General features: G+C 42.3%; 1 protein-coding gene across 8 annotated transcripts in view; it reads left to right on the forward strand.

The window, feature by feature from the left end:
• Positions 1–14,803, forward strand: part of SEPTIN11 (septin 11) — a 133,617-nt gene extending 118,814 nt beyond the window's left edge. For 2 of the 8 annotated variants that reach the window (XM_067557061.1, XM_067557054.1), the window contains exons 8-10: positions 2,540–2,672; positions 4,584–4,771; positions 10,413–13,297. In XM_067557061.1, coding sequence (XP_067413162.1) covers positions 2,540–2,672; positions 4,584–4,771; positions 10,413–10,467 — 376 coding nt within the window. In that variant the 3' untranslated portion in view covers positions 10,468–13,297. Of the gene's footprint in view, positions 1–2,539; positions 2,673–4,583; positions 4,772–8,994; positions 13,298–13,698 lie in introns of those variants that run through there. The other 6 variants (XR_010921515.1, XM_067557057.1, XM_067557059.1 and 3 more) reach the window with 6 other exon arrangements.
• The last annotated feature ends 4,771 nt before the right edge of the window (positions 14,804–19,574 follow it).

The following is a 19,574-nucleotide window of genomic DNA, read 5'->3' on the forward strand; positions in this document are numbered from 1 at the left end:
TCGAGCCTGAGTATCGTGAGCTACAGACAGCATGTTCGTAAGCAATCCTGGTTCCTCAGCTGGTTTACATTTCTCTGTCAGGAGTAGTAAGCGTTCCATAAATCTTAAGCCAAGCTGGATAAGAGACTGCAGCAAACTGTTTACACTAAACAGGAAGTTGCAAAAAGGAGGCATATAAATGAGAAATTAAGCTCATTGCAAGGATGCAGGCCAATGCTTGTGCAGGCGCCAGTTAACTCTGAGGTGCTAAAATAGGAGGAAGTGTCTGTGCTCCTAACAGAAATGTTTTGTTTTTGTCTTTTTGTTTGAGAAGAGGTGGTTTGTTCACCACAAAATACTCTCAGAATCCCTTTACTGTTGTATTCCCCTTGCTTCCCATGGATTTTCCTCCTCTTGGTAGAATTCTTTCCCTGTTGCTTGGGTTATTAACTGACCTATCAATTTTAAAATAAAAGCTAGAATATTTTTTTTAATTGACAATAATTTGGAAACATGTTTTCCTTAATTGGATGTAAATATTCAGATTCTGGGTGTTTTCTCTGGAATGTAGGTTTATGCCTCTGTTTGATTGCTGAAGTAAGAGTCTCTTGAGATCTGCAACTGTAAGAAGTTGTTGAAATCCCAAATGGCCCTGCTTTTATGCTCCTCCAGGCAGGCACTGATTTTTCCATATGTAATTTTGAATTGCTGGTCCAAATTCTCTGCTGGCATAACGCCAGAGAAGTCAGTGGTGTTGTCCCAAAAAAGAATTCGGCACAGACAAATTCCAGAGAAGTCAGTGGAGTTGTGCCTAGAGAATATGGCCCAGCCTAATTCCAGGGAAATCAGTAGTGTTACATCAACAAACAATTTGGCTTGCTGTTGGCTTTAGTGTATTTGAAAGTTTCAAATGAAGATTTCCCACAGTAGTTGAGGGCCTAACTTTAGTAGGATCTTTTGCAAATCCCAGTCTCAAACAAATAAGGTGATATCAATAAAAATGAGTAATTTTGTCTGTAGCCAGAAAAAAACTCTGCCTTAGCTGGCCAGCCTTTCTCCTTCCACACCACCCTGCTCTTTTGTTGGAAATGAGGTTACCATGATGTGGTTTGCAAGACAGGATACGATTAACAGAGTATGGAGTGTTTCAATTCTGTTTTATAAGGCTCTGCTGCTCTCTAGGATACTATATTGCAACTGCTGTTCTGTTGATGAGAAGGTCGTCTTTTACAGAGCCTTTACTTGTACAGTTCAAGGATTTCAATTAGAAATGGGCCACAAACAGAACCTTAAATCCAAAATTGTGTTTCAGGAAGATTCTGATTCAGATCCCTGGATTTTTACCTGTAATTACCAGTCTGGGACTGTATCCAGTCCACATCAAAAAGAAGCCCATTTTCACATTCTCAGGTGGTGAGAATCTCACAAGAACTGAACCATCATGAGACTAGCTTTGTCTGTGGTTGATACTGCAAAAGAACAGCTCATGAGAGACCCATTCCTGCAAGATGCTGTGGGGAAATCAGTGCTCAGCACTTTGCTAAATCTTGGGCTTAATCTTGCACAATTTAAAAGCTATGTTTGGTTGGGATTGGGAGGGAGGGAAACTAACAAAGAAAATCTCTGCATGCAATGAAGAATAAAGCACTTGCCCTAAGCACGGAGCAAATGTTTCACTAGCTCAGTTTTAATTTTCCCTATTGTTCATATGCATCAAACATAGCCTGTGTGTAAATATAAAATCCATATCAATGGAGCTTTAACTGGAATTGTTTGTTCTCAGGAATGTAAAATTTGCCCTCATACTCAAGCTGTCCTTATGGCTGAGATTTCCAAAGCCACCGAAAAAATACAATTAATGGGAATTTGGCTTCCAAATCCCCGAAGTGACTCTGGAAATCCCAGTTATATGTGTAGGTGTGTTTTGGCCCATTTTATCCCCCAGATGTCTGCTGCAGCATCTCCCCATTATGGGGAAGTAAACCAGTGCCAAGAAATAGATTCCTTTATGTTTATGGAGGAATGAAGAAATTCAGGTTCTAAAAGATGGTAATTCTGAGAAAGAATAATAAATATTATTTGTGCACTATAGTGCTTTATGAAACACACCAACCCAGAATCTGGGTTCTGTTCTGTTAATCTGGATCCATGGAGCCTACATTCTAAGCAGGATAGCTGCTGGACAAACGGAAGATGAGGCAAGAAGATTGGGAGCAGACATAAATGTATAACTGATCAGCCATGGAAGGCTATGTTAACAGCTGAATTGCAATAAATGCCTATGCAGTAGGTGTGTTTGAAGCTGAGTCACTCTTTCTGCCTGTTGAGTGACTTGCAGACTCTGAACAGTCTGTATCTTTTATGTAACTTCCCAAACTGCGGCCTTCCAGAAAACTGGAACTGATGTTGGGATAATGTGATCAGAGCTCACCTCTGAAATTCCACGGTGATATGTTGAGTGAGGGGGTGACATGACAAGAGCACCAAAGCCTGGGATGAGCATCTCTGGTCCATGCACCAAGTGTAGGCTTGACTGTTTTTTCCCTTTTGTGTTTTTAAGTCTCCAAGAGACCTATGAAGCGAAGAGGAATGAATTCTTGGGTGAACTGCAGAAGAAGGAGGAAGAAATGAGACAGATGTTCGTCATGAGAGTGAAGGAGAAAGAAGCAGAGCTGAAAGAAGCAGAGAAAGATGTGAGTGTTTTGTAACCAAATGGTTATGCACGAGGATTTAGGTTGGGGAGTTGAAAGGGGCTGAAGGGACTTGAGCATCCAAATCCCACTGAAAGTCTGAGAGGAAGGATGGTCCAATAGTTAAGGCATGGGCCTAGGCGCTGGGAGACCTGGGTTCAGGTCCCTGTTCTAATATAGACTTCCTGCAAGTCACTCAGGGCCAGATTTTTAAAGGCGTTCAGACACCCAAATTGATTGTTTTCAATGGGAGTTAGACACCTAAACACCTTTAAACATCTGGCCTTTAGTCTCTGTGCATCAGTTCCCCCAACTGGACAGTGGAGGATAGTAGCACTTCACTGTCTCACAGAGGTGTTGTGACATTAAAGACTATGAGGGGTTCAGATACAGTGGTAGTGGGGGGCCGGATAAGTACCATAGGCACAGAGAATTCCATCAGTTCTCTTGGTAAAATCTGAGCCCCAATGTAATGCTGGCTCTGCAGATGGGAGTCCTTTCTGCCCCATGGCCTCCTCCTGCTCCCCCTCCCCCCCCAAAGAAAGGGACCTACTTGCTAGGTCATATAGCTTAGTGGTTCCCCTTTGCCCAAAGCACTAAGGAGCTGGGGAGCTGATGGCTTTACAAGGTAGCACCCAGCGCTGCAGACTATCTGGCTTTAAAGGGGCCACGTTTTGACTATTATAGTCCTTTGAAACCTGGCTGCTGCATAGAGGCTTTCAGCAGCTCCGCACTGTTCCTTGGATTCCCGGCCCCACTGCAGTGTAGGGGTTTCTCAGATTGTAGGGCACAGCCAAATTGTCGTTAGCCAAGAGGCCCACTTGAACAGGAGTTGCTCTATTTGTACTCCATGGAGCTCTAAGATAGAGGGCCCAATTCCATGCACCTTTACATCTGTGCAAAGGGGGTGTAACATGCCACCGGCTCAGCATTCTGCGCCCACTGTCTACTTGCTTTGTGCAAATGGAGATGTCTCCACAAGGTGCAGGTCTGTGGAGAATCAGGCCCTGAGTTTGTAAGTGCACAAATATCTGTGACCTTTCGGAGAGCGATCTTAATGCTTGCCACTTGCACGTGTGAATTTCTGTGGGGTTTTTCATCACGTGATCACATAGCAATCTTGCTGCTCACCAGTGCACAACAGTTTGTCACTAAACACGTGAAAACACAAATTGTATGAATCTGTTCGTTAAAACGAACCATGAGACACATGCCTTTCCAGTGCTCAGAACTGGGGATGAGTGATATAACAGTCCCCGAAAAGCCAGAAGAGATGGTGGGGGAGAAATGCTAGCTGGCTTGTGTCTTTCATGCAGTTATCTCAAATCCATATCAGTACTTAAATGAAATAGGGGTTTAAGGCAGGTCGTCTTACACGTAGCTTTGCTGCAATGAAAGGAGAAATACTAACTTCCCCTGAAGCTTTGCTCCTACTTGTAGAGTGCCAGGAATTTTTAAAAAGCTTTAGGAAAATTTATTTTGAAAATCAGTAAAACTTGGTTTTGTGGTGAAGGCACTGGACAGTCTTCACTTCCCAGCCCTACCACAACCTTCCTGTGTGACCTAGGGTAATAAAATTTTCAAAAGTGCCTCGATGACTTACATTTCTTATGCATGTAGAAACCTTTGAAGATGGGATTTAGACTTCTAAATCCCATTGACTTTCGATCTGACTCTTGTTCTTTCTCTACCTCAGTTATATAATACTTCCTTTGGCCATCTTGTCTGTTTTGACTAGGGCTGGGAATGCAGTTTTGCTGTAGTTCTGCTTTACGTGTATGCAAAGCGCCTAGACCAGTGGCCCCTGGTGTTGGTGGGACCCCTGTAGGAAGTACTATAATACATACAAATAATAAAAAGTAATGTTCTTTCCTCCTCCCCTCCAACTCTATTATCCCCTCCCTGTCTGGGTAGCTCCATGAAAAGTTTGACCATCTAAAGCGGACACACCAAGAAGAGAAGAAAAAAGTGGAAGACAAAAAGAAGGAGCTTGAGGAGGAGCTGAGCAACTTCCAGAAGAAGAAGGCAGCTGCTCAACTACTACAGTCACAGGCTCAACAGGCTGGTTCCCAACAAACCAAGAAAGACAAGGACAAGAAAAAGTAAGGGGCTGTCACACTACAACCTTGTGGCCTTATTCCAGTGTGTGGTGGTGTTTTCTGTTGCATGTCTGTATTTGCTTTTTTCCATCATCAGACTGGAAACTGGGCTTTTACCGGACTGATCGAATAAAATATTATCTCCAAGCGGTGGGCCAGGAGGGGGGGGATGATATTAATTTTCCATTAAAAGGGTACCTTAAAGTTTCATTGATCCATCTGGCTGGTTTGAGAGAGCAATCAGAAAGTGGAGGTCTGATCTGTGATTTCTCAAGCATGTTCTGAATCAATTTTTGGATACTCAGTTCAGACTCACTTTCCTGAGCCTAATAAAAATGTCTCTAATTGTACATCCCTCCCTCAGTTATACATTAAAGATAGTTCCTGGTTCTAATACTTTAGAGTTGTGATTAAAGCTATAAACACATTTAAAACCAAAAGCTTGCTAACCATGTCATTTTGACATGGAACATCATAGTGCCAAAAAGGGAATACTTGGAAGGTTGATTTTTTTTTTAAAAACTATGGTACCTATAATTACAGATTAATTTTGTTCATGTAGTATCAACTCAACATAATAAGCTAGCAAAACTGATAATACATCTAACAAAAGTTAATGGCGTATTTTCTACTATTACATACTTACACTATGAGACAAATTCTACTCTCAAATATTTATGGGGTTTCCTATGTGCTGAATGTATCCAAGGGCAGAATTTGTCCCTTTCTTGGTTTTTAAAAGGACTCAGCATTCATGTAACTCTGCACCTGATTAAATTGATGGTAAAATTCCCACTGATTTCAACGATGCTGAGCGCTTTTGAAAATCCCATCCTAAAGCTCTGGATTCAAATGGCTTCCTCATCTGACCAAGAAGCTGTTTCATTAAAGCAGATGTCAGTCTCTTTCTGGATATTCCCCCCTCCCCAACATTAGAAGATTCTTTTTTTTTTTTTTTTAAGAGTAACTGTTTTGATGTCACCTGCTTCTTCTTGTCTTTACTTGGGAGTGACTATTTTTTCCAGCAGGAACTGTATCTATTAGCTTGCATTGTACTAGCTGTCAAGTGTTAGTATATCTGTATTTGTTACATGCACTGACTGCACCATCCTGTTTTAAAAATCCTATAACTGTCTCTGGACTGGAGACATACAATGCAGCCAAACAAGTTTGACATAGCTGAAGTAGAATAAGAATGGATTGTCTGTATAGCAGAACAGGACAGGCTATTATAACTCAGGCCAGTCGTAGGTAAAAAGTACCAATAGTTAGTTCCCTTCTGCCATTCTCAGATAGGATAGGGTTCCCCTTGGATTCCTTCCGAGGTTGTCTGAGATAAAAGCACACATTTATTACTGAAATCATATAAGCCATAAAGAAGGTGATACAGTAGAATCCCACTGAATAACACACTTTTTAATCCACACAAAATGTTGTCTCCAGACCTCAGCAAATGTTTAATAGCCAATGCTCCAGTGAGGTCTTGTATTATATGTATGGTCTAGCACATGTCCTGGTATCTTATGAAATATGGTCATAAATAATTAACACTAAGCTGTTACTGACAAAAGAAAAATGGATGAAGTACAATTAATGATGTGGCATTTTTTGCTTTTTATTTAGTCACGTAGACATTGTCTACACATGGAGCTATTCAGGAATGGCTGGCGTGCTTTGAATTTCCACCCTATCTTAATCTAAACTAACTCTCAAGCATGGGCAAGACCTCACTTGCCCATTGACAAACTTCAGCCATTCATAATGGGAGCTAGTGAGGCTCTGCTTTATTTCATGTACACTAGTGTATATTTATACACTGGGAAGCAGAACTGTGCTCTCATCCTTCTTTCTCTCTTGCTTCTGCTGCTTGATCAGTGCTCTGAGAGTCATGGCCTGTGAAGACTTTAAAAAAAATGTAAATCGCTGTAGCGTCTATGGAGCCAAGCTGGCTTGTTCTAGCTGAGGATCTGGCCCTAAATGCTTCCACAAAGACCAGCTTAGAAAAAAAACAGCATTTTCATGTGTACTGAAAACTCATTTAATTAAAAAGAAATCCAAAAAGCAGATCAGTACAGAACTAATAATATCAGGCAGCAACCTTCCTAAAATGCTTAGATTTCTCTCCCTTCCACGTTTTCTGTAAATAGGATAGACTGGAACAAGAGTCCTGGCTGGCATGGCTGTCCCTACATTGTATTCCCTTAATATTATGGACTTTTTTCTAAGTAACTTGGAACTTTTGATGACCTTTTCCGACACAGAAATCTTTTAAATGCTAATTTAATATTTACATCAGTCTGCAATAGGTTTCTTCATCTCTGATGTATCAGACTGAAGCTACATCCAATGGGTTTGGGTTTGGTTTCCATAGCAGCTACTAGCTGCTTCCGTGAATTCTTCTGGCACATGCATGAGATTGGTGTATTATATACGTGATGTTTCTAGTTGCCATTACAAATCACAGGTTTCTATTCTGCCATAGAAATCCAGTTACGAGAAACATGCACTTTGCTTTGTAAATATATTTAAAATAATCCCTCCATTCAGTACCATTCCACATCAGCTGTTGGAGCTGCTCAGCTTGTTTTATAATGTTCAAATTGCTAACAGAAGCTGGAAAGGGAAATGCAGATCTATCTGCATTGTAGAATATGTCTTGGTTCCTAAAAGCTTTAAATTTCCTCTTGCACGCTAATGAAGTGCTACAATTTTAATAGGTAAGGCTTTTTTTTTTTATTCTCGTTGAACTGTGGTGGTGTGGCTGATGTTTTATACAATTACCTGTGGAAGTCAGGCTAATCCCTGAAGGGCTCTCAGCAGGATTTCTCTTGTAGTCTCCCCAGAATGCTATTTATTGGACTGCTTCTTTTTAAAGGTGGAATTACACAATTTTAATGTGGACAACTGAGACCTTGTCAAAATTCCGCACAAGCCAGAATGATGAAAAATGGCCAAATTCTCTGCTGGCCTAACTCCATTGAAGAGAATTTGGTCTCATCCCATGAGAAAAAACAGCTGACCTTATTACTACTTTTTTTTACTGTTTCTCTGATGGATTCATGCGTGGAATTTGAGATCTATAGTCAACAACACATATTTTTCTAACATTTTTTGTGATGATAGCCCTGATTGAGGAAAGAGTTTTGATTGGGGACAACACTTAAGCATGGGCATGAGTCCCCTTGAAGTTAGAGATATATTATTATTAACTTTTGCATTACCACAGCACCTAGGGACCCTACGGTAGACCACCGCCCCACTGTGCTAGCCATTGTACAACCATGTGCTTAAGTGCTTGCCTAAATCCCTTCCTGATCCCATAATCTTATTTGTGGCCTTGGCCATTTCTTCATATTTAAACATTCCAGTGGTAGTTGCTCACAATGAGAGTGGTCGTGGCACAACCAGAGTGGGTCCTTTTTAATAAGATCCGTGAAATGCTTCTAGGAGGCCATTGCCCGTTCCTTTGAATAGGTCGGCAGCTGCGTACCTAGCTGTGTGCATTGTATTACTTGCAATTTCTCAAACAGGCATAGGAGTTGGAACTCTTCTGTTTGGCTGCTTTAATGCAAAGCCACGTTATAAAACAGTGCAAGAAACTTCTCTTCCAACTTCCTTTTAATGGAAGGAATTTCCAAACTGGTGCAAATATATTAGGCTGTATTTGGGCCTGGTATAAATCCTTTAAACTACACCATGCAGTGTGTTCAGTTGGGGCCTGGACCAATACTCATTGAAGAAAGACTCCAGTTGATTTCAGTGAGATCTGGATCAGACTGGTAGGCTGTTTTTTCAAAAGTGATGCGTGACCTTTGAGTGCCCAACTTGAGATGTCTTAATGGGGCCTGGTTTTCAGAAAATGCTAAATAAGCATCTGCTGTCTGAAAATCAGATCCCTTTTAAGGCATCTTAGGTTGGACACACAAAATCACTAGTCCCTTGAAAAGGTTGGCCTAAGTCACTATCAAACTGTAACCAAGTTTGGACTAACTGTGGTTTGTTTGTTTTTTTCCCCCACTCGGTTTTTCTTTGCTTTTGCTTGTCATATAGAGTAGAATTGACTCAAATTTTAAAGTTTGTTTCACTCCTTTTTAATTTCATAATCCATTTGCATGGGCGTCCACCGAAGCAGAATGCTGATGTCAGCTCTCCCATCTTTTTCTTTTTTTTCTTTTGGGTTTCTATTATTTCTAATGTTTTTTGTTTTGTTTTTTTTTAACTTGCAGTGCAAGCTTCACATAAAGCCTGGCAAGCCAAGGATGTTCCTGCATTCACCTGCTTTTGCAGTAACGTGTCTCTGCCATCTGTTTGTTGTTTTTGTTTTGTTTTGTTTTGTTTTGTTTTGTTTTAAACACAAATAACTATTAACTCATTTAATAATGGAGTGGGTGGGAGAAAGGTGAGTGAAGCAGTGAGCATCTGGAAATTGAGGAGGGCGGGAAGTTTTTTTTTTTTTTTTTTTTTTGAAAAGTTGATGCCATTTATTTCACTGGTAAGAACAGCAGCAGCAGATCAGACCTGCCACTTGGATTTGAATTGAGAGCAAGAACTGTGCATCAGTGAAGTCATTGGAAGAGTTTCAGGATCAGGCTTTAAATGCTTTTTTACTCTTTTGCACACACTGCTCTCAACAGGCCAAATTGCGATTCCCTTACTTGCACTGAACAGCACCTTGCACCAGGAGAACTTCCATGGAAATCTGTGGGCTTAGTTCTGGAGTGAGTTACTATTCAGTGCAAATAAGATCATTGCAGGCTTGGCCAGAGTCCCCACAGTGTATTGCTGAACTCAGAAGTCTACTTAAATGAGTGTTTCTTTGATAGCTGTCTTGTAAAACTATAGAAATCCCAGTTAGGTTTTTATGTGTATAGGTAACAAAAGAGCAACTGACCTTGCATGCTTTTACACTTGCATGAGTTTTTTACCTTACTGGATAATATAACTTTGGCCTGGCTTTTTGTTATGCACCCAACAGGTTAAATGTCTTTGCAATAACTCTTCTCTATTAAGTGTTGGGGCTAATCACTAAAAGCTGTGCAGTGTGCATCAAAAGGAGCTGCAATTCCCAAGAGACAAAAGTTTCCCCCCTTTATTGCTTTGAAATCAAAAGTTACCCATCAAAAACTAACAGGTGACTGAAACCTTGGAAAGCCATCCCAAAACATGACTACACTTTCCACAGGTTGCCTGAATAAATGCTTCATTGATTCCCCTGTAGGGCCCCATCCAGCAAGTGCATAAGTACTCATGTAATATAGCCCAATTGACTTTAGTGGACTTTAGTTTACTTATGTGGTTGAAGAGTTAGTATCAGAACATCCTGTCTTCTTTTGGTAAGTGCCAGTGAACCATTAAAGCAGTGAATTAAAACTCATTAACTTCAGTGACTCTGAGCTCCTAAAGTAGAGAATATGGCTGTTCATTCTCTTTACTGGGCTAAAATATAGCTACCTGGCTTGACAAAGGCACAATAAAGGCAACATCAATGCACTGATCAGCTTTGCGCAGCCTGCTAAGGCTTGGGCATGGGATGCAAACAATAGTTTGCATTAAAGAACGGTGACTGAACATCTAGGGCATACTTGGTGTGAAAAGTGACCTACCTGTTTAATTTGTATTTTCTATGCCATTCCTTTTTGGACAGAGTCTTTTCCTTTCTGATACATTCCAAGAAGTGGCGACCCATGTTTACCCTATGACTTCTGGATTTCTTTCTCTACTGCTGATGTTCTGCCAGCTTTCTCTCTACTCCTAGCTAGGTAGTCTCCTGTTTCTTACTTTAACACTTTTGCACACATTCCAATTTTGCTTGTTTCTACCCAAGCACTGGGGTGGATCCCTCTCCCCGCACCCAATGTATCTGCATTAACAAAAGCAGGTTTGTGGGGGGTTGTTTTGTTTTTTGCTTCTCCCCCTCACTGCGTAAACATGGCTCTTAGGGAAGAGAAAGGGTGACTGGACAAACTGCATACATTTAAGCAGAGGGAAAGCAGGGAATAAACTATTTTGAAATTCAAGCCAAGTTGTCATGTGAACATTACGATCATTAGAAGGCCCTGCAGTCGCAGTAGCCAGATTAAATAGTTGTAAAAATCAGAGATCCTTGCAATTCTGCTTGAGCTGGACCATACATTACTTGGTATTGAATACATGAAACCAGTTTCCGAACCATGGGCTGCATTTGATCATGCAATATGCTCAAGTTTGAAGCTTGAATGCTTGTGTAGTGTGCTTGCATCAGCCGTGTCTGTGAGTGTCCTATTTTTAATTACCGTTTTTTTTGTGCCAAGTAAAGGAACTTAATTTTAACATTAATTTCTCCTGCTCAGTTTAAAAACCCTTGCAAGGGAAGCTAGACACAGAAAATTAGCTGAGATAAGCTATTTTTATTTTGGACACAAAGCTGTTGCCAAAAGTATTAAATGCTGGGGGAGGTCGGTTTCTTTTTTCTAGCAAAAAGTGCCTACTGTTTCAGAGAAATGGGGAGTAAAATTTAAACTTGCAAAAGTAAAGTTGTTTGCCAAATGGAGCACTAACTTTTAAAAAAATCCCTGGGCCATGTTTAGCTTGTTACTGCTGCACTTCTCTTTCCTTTCTGTATCTATGCCTTTTTTCACAGTAGTCCCTGGCTCTGCACGGAATAAATGATACCCTCAAATCTAGTTGGATGTGCTTTCACCTTTGCATGTAAGTATAGCAGTAAGAGACCTCTCTGCCCACTGTTGAAATAAATAAAAGTCAGCTTTTCTACAAGTGGTAATACTGAGAGTTTTAAAAACTTTTATTAAACAATAACTAGCTTAAGATGAGATTTTTAAAGGAGCCAAATGGAGTTAGGCAGCAGCTCCTGTTGGATATTGGAGACCCCCAACTTATTTGAAAATGCCAACTTGATCTAGTGGGTAGAGTTAACTTTTGGTGACAGTTGTGTAACCCTAACTCTTGCTGGTGAGGACCTGCAAACTGTAGTATGTTTAAAGAGCAATGACTAGTCACAGATAATGCTGCATTTCCCTGAGACAGTGGGATTTAAATTTTTAGGATGTTATAAATGAGCAGGAAAAAACAAGGGAGAGTGCATTTCTGGGAATTGGAATATTCCCTGGATGTGGAATAAAACCCACTGGCAAATAACACACTGGCCGCCTGAGAAGGGTGATAATTGCCCCAAAATACACTATTGGAACCTGTTAGTATTGGGGGTTGACTTTCAAAAGCACAGATTAGGCACCTTATTCCCACTGACTTTAAATTTCCTCTGTTATAAAATGGCAAATATGAGGGAGGAGGGGCATTGTTCAAGAGTGCTCAATATTGGCCTAACTGCTCCGAGCATATTGAAATCCATAGTGAAACTCCCCTTGACATTTCGAGGAGCAGAGTTAGGCCATCACTGACTGCTCTGGAAAATCCTGCTCTGTGTACAATATATTATATACGAATGAGGTAAATAAAAAGTCCCCTGATTTAACCTGAGCCTTGACTGTTGTTATCCTCAGTGGTAACTATGGTGATCAGAGAACTCCAGTCATGCTCAGGGTTATTTTTTTTAAAAAAGCATGCCACCAATGTGCTAAAATCCATGTGTCTTTCAGTGTAGGGTGACGCATCATCTTTTTGTGGGTAAGGAGCAAGGGGTGGCCAGTGGGAAGGGGAGAAAGAGAGAATTACAAGATATTTTTCATGCCAGAACTCAAAACAGCTAGTAAAACTGGCCAGAGTACTGATCTGCAGAATGCAACATCTCCGCAGCATGGCCAGACTGTGTATTCCTAGCTATGGCCTCCTGGGAGTTTTCATACATACAGGAACACTTATCCTTTTGCTGCCTTATATTTTACTTGCTTATAACCCTGTCAAGAAGACTCTTGTATTTGTGTCTTTAAAAAAAAAGCCTTATTTTATTTAACATGATCAATGTTTTTTCAAGTAGTTCGCGTTCTACTTTTAAAGTGTTGTGATGAAAAACCGCGATGTCTTATGTGTGTGATCATATCAAATCTGTCCATTTGAATCATGTTGTGATTTGCCCATTCTCAGATGTTAGAAACAGCTTATTCCTGTCACATCTTTTCTTCAAGGAGCCCAGTTGCATTTACAGTATATATCTATGAGGTTCTAGCCAGGGTGTGACCGCATGGGATTATACAAATATGAAGGGTGGTTTTTTTAATTAACTGAAAATAAAGCTGTGAACAGCAATAGGAATATTTTGTGTACTTTTTCAGAAATACGCTGATTGCCTTAAACTATAGGTTGTAGAACATTATTACCTTGCTATTTGAAAATAACCCATGTTTTTGTCAAAATGACTGTGTACCTACATCCAGTGTTAATGCAGAATTTATATGTATGCATCTTAGATATGTCACTTTTTAACTGATGTCAAAATGTTTCATTTTTGAAGTTCAAAATGAATAATAGCCTGCCTGCATAGCTCAGTTACTTTTTTTGTATGTGCTCTGGGGTGCCTATGTGAATAGTGCCAACACACAAAGTGGGGAGGGGAAATATATTTTTACCCAAACATTCTAGTTTTTGTGTGGCCTTTGTAACTTTATTTTGTTGTGGTTGTTTGGTGTTTGGTGAAAAAAGGAAGTGGACGTACATGTGAGCTCCAAGTGTGACATTTTCATGCTTTCTTGATGTTGTTGTAGACGTTTCTTGTTCTTTTGATTGCTTTTTGGATGTGCCAAAGTGGTTCACAGTTGCAGCATTCATTACCTTGTAAAAACCCCATTCCTTGCCCCTATTCCCCAATTCACTAAACAGTAGAACCTTACACTGTTCCTGCTCTAAGCCTGCTGCATTAAAACCTTCACGTGTGCACTCTCTCTCTCCTTCACAGTTTACTTCCTTTAAAATGTTTCATTTTCTTTTTTACTTTCATTTTGTTTCTGAACCTTTTTTTTTTCTTCTCTCTTCTGTAGCTTCTTCTTTATGTAACGGTCATCTTGCCAAGCCCCCACTCCCTTTCTCCTAATGGACAGTAGCACATTAGAAGAGCCAGCGGCACATATATGCACCCGTTGGGAGAAGAGTTACCTCCTTCTTCCAGCATCTCCACCTTTCTCTTTAAACTGTGGGTCAGGGAAGTGTGTATCTATAAGAATCTGTTTGCTCCCCAGTGGTGTCTTCTACACGATTTTCATTACCACAAAAAGAGAGAGAATAAGTGGAATAGAGAACTTGGATGCTATCACAGATATTACACTGGGAACTTTTTTCTTTTACCATAACCTGCACACTGCTGTTGATAAATAAGAAGCTTACGGACCACGGACAGAATGAGTGTGCAATAATAAGAGATGGTTGCTGAGTAGTAAAGCCCTACAGACTTAAACTAGCACCGACTCTAGCCCTCTCTGACAAACGTCCTGGCTATTCTGAAAGCCATGCATTGATGATGAGTATGCGCTGTGCATTTTAAACAAATTATTAAAACAGGTCCTGGGACAGGGTTGACTTTATTTTTAGTATGAAGTTGCATGAGCAGAGAGAGCTGCTATTTTATACTGTTGCATTGATGGAATTTGTTCAGTTTTCTTTTTTTCAGCTGATCTTCTGCCTCTTCATGTGCAAAATGGGCAACTTTTCCTATGAAGTCCAACCACACAGATTGCTGTTTGAGGAGAAGGCTGTTTTTAAATATGTGGAACCCACCCAGTAATTATTTTTATGTGCTTTATGTAGTCTTGCCATGGGACATATGCATAACTTTTTCACTTGTTTACTTCAAAAGTGGATTCAGCGAAGAGCTTGAACAGTGCCAAAATTTTGCTAAAAACAAAGTAAGCTTGTAACTTAGTTTATACATGTAAGTTGAGTGCCCTCTAGTGTCAATAGGGCTCTCTTCATTTTGATCATCGTTTTAGGTGTATTGTGAGGTTTAAATCACTTTCTGCCAAACAGTAGAAGTTCATTGTTCCTTACCACAACTCATTGCCATATTTCAATGTGGAGTTAAAAAAGGACTGCAAAGTATTTTAGATTGCCTCTTTTCTTCTTTATGTAATAAACACCACCATAACTCTGCTCCAAACTTGTATATATGGCTTTTTCAGAAGCACAATATTTCTTTGGCACTAGTAGAGGATTTGAGCTCCTTCCGTTGGAGAGATGGCTGGGTTTGGAGTGGCAAAACAACCATTTCTTCTGTCTGATCCAGTGGATTTGTTGTATAGATCAGTGAAATATTAAAATCAGCCTTACAAATTTGTCATGCAAGTTTACCAGTCCTGGTATTAAATGTAGTTGGCTGAGCTTTTACCATTATGATTAACAAAAGAAAATAGGATTCTGATCCAAAAAAACGACTAAAGCAGTCAGATAGTATAATATATAATAATAGTATAAGAGGGTGGAGATAACTTTGAGTGTGTGTTTAAGGTGCAGGGTCTTATCTAGACTAGCTCGGAAGAAACAACTACATTTAGAAAACTTCCCAAATGTATTAAGTTTAGAACACAAGGTAGCAATCCAGGAAGTGTTAAACAGAGGGTTAGTGCATTGTTAGATTACGGCCTGACTCCATTAATATTTCACTTCTTCCACAAATATTTGTTGCCACTTTAATAAAACATGACTGTTACTAATTAGCAGAGTTGAACCCGATCGTCTAGCACTGCTTGGTCACGCAGTGATGTTATCATGGTGGAAGGATATTATTTGACCTGTATCATGCACAGGTCTAGGGGGTCTCCTTGTGCTTCCACTGAAGCCAATGGCACAACCTACATTCCTGATCCTTCTGTTCATCTGTGTCATAGTAACTCTAGGACACCGTGCGGCTCAGTCAGGAACTATTGGCCATTTCTTATCAAGGGCAGATTGTGTCTTTTCTTTTGTAACTCAGTTATTAAATCGATACAGCCCACACTAACACACTGATTCAAGTATCCAGGCAGTGAGGTCTCTGCTGTCCTTTGCAAAATGAGCTGAGATCTCAATTAAGTGTGTAGTGTTTATACAATCGGGCTGCTGCATTCTCTACCATCAGTCACCTAGCCTTCTAGTCAGTCCTTCACCCCGCTTTTGAAACTGGAAAGACACTGGTGTTTGGGAGGATCCTGTGTCTGCCTTCTGTATGGTCCCTCCGAGTCGGTGGGGACACGTGCTGCTGCTGCTTTTGCTTTGCTCTGGGGACAGTTCAGGCTTCTCACCCCAGCACTTTTGACAAGCATTAAAATCCCCTTTGAATCAGATCATTTTTACTCCTCAAAGCCAGTTGGCGCTGGGGTCATCACCTGCCTTCCTTCCTTCCCTCACCCCGCAGGTGCTTCTTTGAGGCTGCTGAGATATTTTGTGCCATAGCGTAGAAGGAATTAAGCTTTAACCCAGAATCCCCTCATTGAAGAGCATTATTCTAGGGTATGGTGATTACTGTTCTTTGTATGCAGCAATTCCTGGCACAGTTTGGTGTCCCACGGTGCTAGTTGAGTCAAGCACCAGCTCTTCCGTCCCTCGTGCTGAATGTGTCATACCCCAGATGGCTGTTTTTGGGCAGCTTGATGAGCTTAGACCTTCCCAGGAGAGTGAGTGCTGCAGGACATAGGTTTGACATGTGGCCTCTGGCATTTTTTATTGTAGCTCGTATGCCTTGCAGATTTTTACATAATATACAAAAAAGATCCCAGCACCTGTCTTACAACCCTATTAGCTGACACGTAACAGGGAGAAGATGTGATATAGCTGAGCAGTTGCTGTACAGTAAGGGGCAGAGCACTTAGGGATGGCCTAAGGAGGGGGTCACCACACTTATTTTGGTTCCTTACGTGAAATGAAAGCCCTTGAATTACTTACGTTGTCAGTATGCCTTGAGACAGCAGCTGTTCTAATGTTCGAAACAGAAACGGGCGAGATTATTATGAAACACGTGTTTTAAGAGTCTCCCCCCGCCTTTTTCTCAAGGAATTTTGAAAAGGGAAAGGTGATGTTGACTCATTTTCCCCCTCACACCCAGCTGCTAACAGAAGAGGCATCTATTACTTTTCTTAACCGGTGGAGCGATGACAACTGCCCGAACTTCTGTGTCTGAGTGGATAAGAATCGCCCAAAGCAGTTCTATAGTAGAGTGAACTCTTCCTGATAGACTACGGAAGCTCTTTAGTTCTTAAAATAAAACAGATCTATTAACTTGTTACTAAACCCTTTGGTGACCATCTCCACAACTGAGAGGTAAATGCAGTAAAGGGCCGTGGGCCAGATCCTGAGCTGCTGTGTATCATAACTCCATTGACTTCAGTGCATGTACTTGGCGGTTCTGATCCGCAGTACCCTCTCCATACACAGAGCTAAATCATTTTGCCTGCCTGGGTCCGTGCATGGTTTCCGTGCTGTGCTTTGGTCTGGTTTTCCCTTTGCGTTAGTGCCGGTAGTCTGTGTCCCTGTCATCTAACCTGCCTGCAGCTCTAGGGTGTGGTCAAGCGTAAGGAACATGACCCACTGTTCCGGTCTGATCCTGTTCCCAAGAATAAAACAACTTGGACTTGTTGCCATGCCATTACCTCACTGGTAATTAACTCACCTGCACTGAAATAGAGGGTGACGCTGGTGGAGGCAGTCATGCCACAGTGGGTAAAAGTGAGACCCAGGGACAGATCGAACTGACATGGAGTGATGTAGTTCCAGTGACTCCCACTGAGCTATGCAGATTTACACCACCTGAGACTGCCCCTCCCCCCCATCTTAACCCCTTACCTCTCACGGAGCACTGTGGTCAGTCATTAGAAACCCCCTTCCATGCTGTTGATAAATTTATAGGGTGAGATACGGTCCTTGAGTCCATCTGCCTCCAAGCCAGTTCCTTGTACCTCACCCTACTCCCAGTCACAATGTGTGCTTTAGGGGAGGGAATGCAGTAAAAAGAGAAAGTACAACTACTCCATTCCGTAGATTGTAAGCTCTTTGGGGGCAGGGACTACCTTTTTGTTCTGTGTTTGTACAGCACCTAGCGCAATTGGGTGCTGCTCTATGATGGAGGTTCCTAGGTGCTACAGCCACACAACAAACGCAGAGATCCTGTACAGAGACATTGACCGCCAGGAAACCTCACTTTACACTATCCTTTAAAAGTGAGTGCTTGATTCTCTTCTCACAGTGGTTTTTATAAGCAGTGTAGCTCACAGCAAGAAGAAGGGAGAGGCGACGTGGGCTCGCTTTGTTTAACTGCAGTGGTCTTCTCTTCGGCAATCAGTCAGCACTGCAGGGTTGCCGTGCCTTTGGGAAAAGCAGGACACATAGTATGGACTTAAATGCCTAACTTTAGCCACCAAGTTTGTGACTTGCACCCATGATGAATGGAGATAGCATGGGCAGTGTGAGACAAGGGGTGTCCACTGCTTGTATAGCTTTCACTTACCTACATCGTGCTTCCCCTTCGCACCCTTTGCTTTGCTTCGATCACACAGCCAGCCCCTCTGGTGAAGCAGTCTGGACAGGTTCAGTAATAGGAGACGCTTACGTGTTCTCTCCCTGAGCAACCAGCGTCGCTGTGTAGCTCATGCTCTGCTGTGGAGGAGGCCCTTGGTTGGCTAAGCTCTGCTTTCCAGCCCAGCAGCCAAAAGCCCTACGACAAGGAAGAAGGGGTGAGATGATTAATTTGTTGGCCGTTATTATTAAGCATGTTCATTACAGTAGTGCCTAGGGACCAGCCCAGAATGGCCCCCCCCCCCTTTGGGTATGAGAGTTTGATGTCCTCATGGGAGCTGAGTATGGTGTCCTTCTGGGAATACGGTGAGACTATGCAGCATCCTGCTGTGAGGTTGTGACTCCATTCAATGGCTGGCTTGGCAAGGCTGGAGCTCTACGCTGTATCGCGTGTGGGCTTCTCTCTGCTGCAAAACAGCCCTGGGCACGTGTGTCATGGAACCCTCCCCCCCACTCCCACACACATCCCTCCGCACACTGCCAACAACACACCGTCATCTTTGTGTGATGCAGGCTTCATGTTTTAATAAAAAGGTGGGTTTGGGTCTCGTGGTCTTTAAATGCTCCATGTTCCCTTGCACAACGGCAACGTGCAGGCAGGACACCACACCCAGCGCCCACATTGAAGGTGGCCATCACACGTGAGCGACTCCTGCTTCCAGGGTGCTGCCTCACCTCCCAGGGGCTTAGAAATAGGTCCCAGTCATGTGGGGTCATTGTTCACATGCTGTGCGGAACGTAACTATGGAGACAGGACCAAAAGAGACGCAACTCTCCCCTAGGCCTTTCCTTTCCAGTGTAGAAGGAGCAAAGGGCTGGGCTGTATCAGTTCTAGGGCTTTTCAAAGGGGTCTCAAACTGCATCAAACAATGCTACCAGAGCCGTAATACGACCCTTCTGGACTCACTCTGTATGCATGCCATGAGAGCGATCGCCTCATCTGTCTCCTCCTTTAAGGGTGTCCCTGGCTGTAGAGCGGCGACATGGGTGTCGATACCCCCCCTTAGCGAAATACTCCACAACTCTGATGCTATCTTTGGCTCCATCATACACCCACCGTGATTAACCCAACTCCCAAATCCCAGCCCACTGGAAACAGCGCTGCCTGGGAGTCACCAACAGTGCCGCACCCCCAGGGCCGCTGCTGGAAGATGTTATTCATCTTGTGCCCTGCTGATGTTGCTCGCAGGAGCCTGCCCCACAAACACCGCTGTGCTCAGGACCATCTCCATAGGCCCAGTGCCACTGCATCGCTTCAGAGTCTGCTGCTGCTTGGCCCTGGCTCCCTGCCCACATGGCGCAGTGAGACGCCCAGCTGGGGACTCCCCTGCAGGCACCTGCTCCTCCAGTTCCCCAGTGTAGAGCTAATCCAGGCCCT

Source organism: Emydura macquarii, unplaced genomic scaffold (genome assembly GCF_026122565.2).
Source record: "Emydura macquarii macquarii isolate MOO-44397 ecotype Brisbane River unplaced genomic scaffold, CSIRO-AGI_Emac_v2 contig_1790, whole genome shotgun sequence".
Classification (NCBI taxonomy): domain Eukaryota; kingdom Metazoa; phylum Chordata; order Testudines; family Chelidae; genus Emydura; species Emydura macquarii.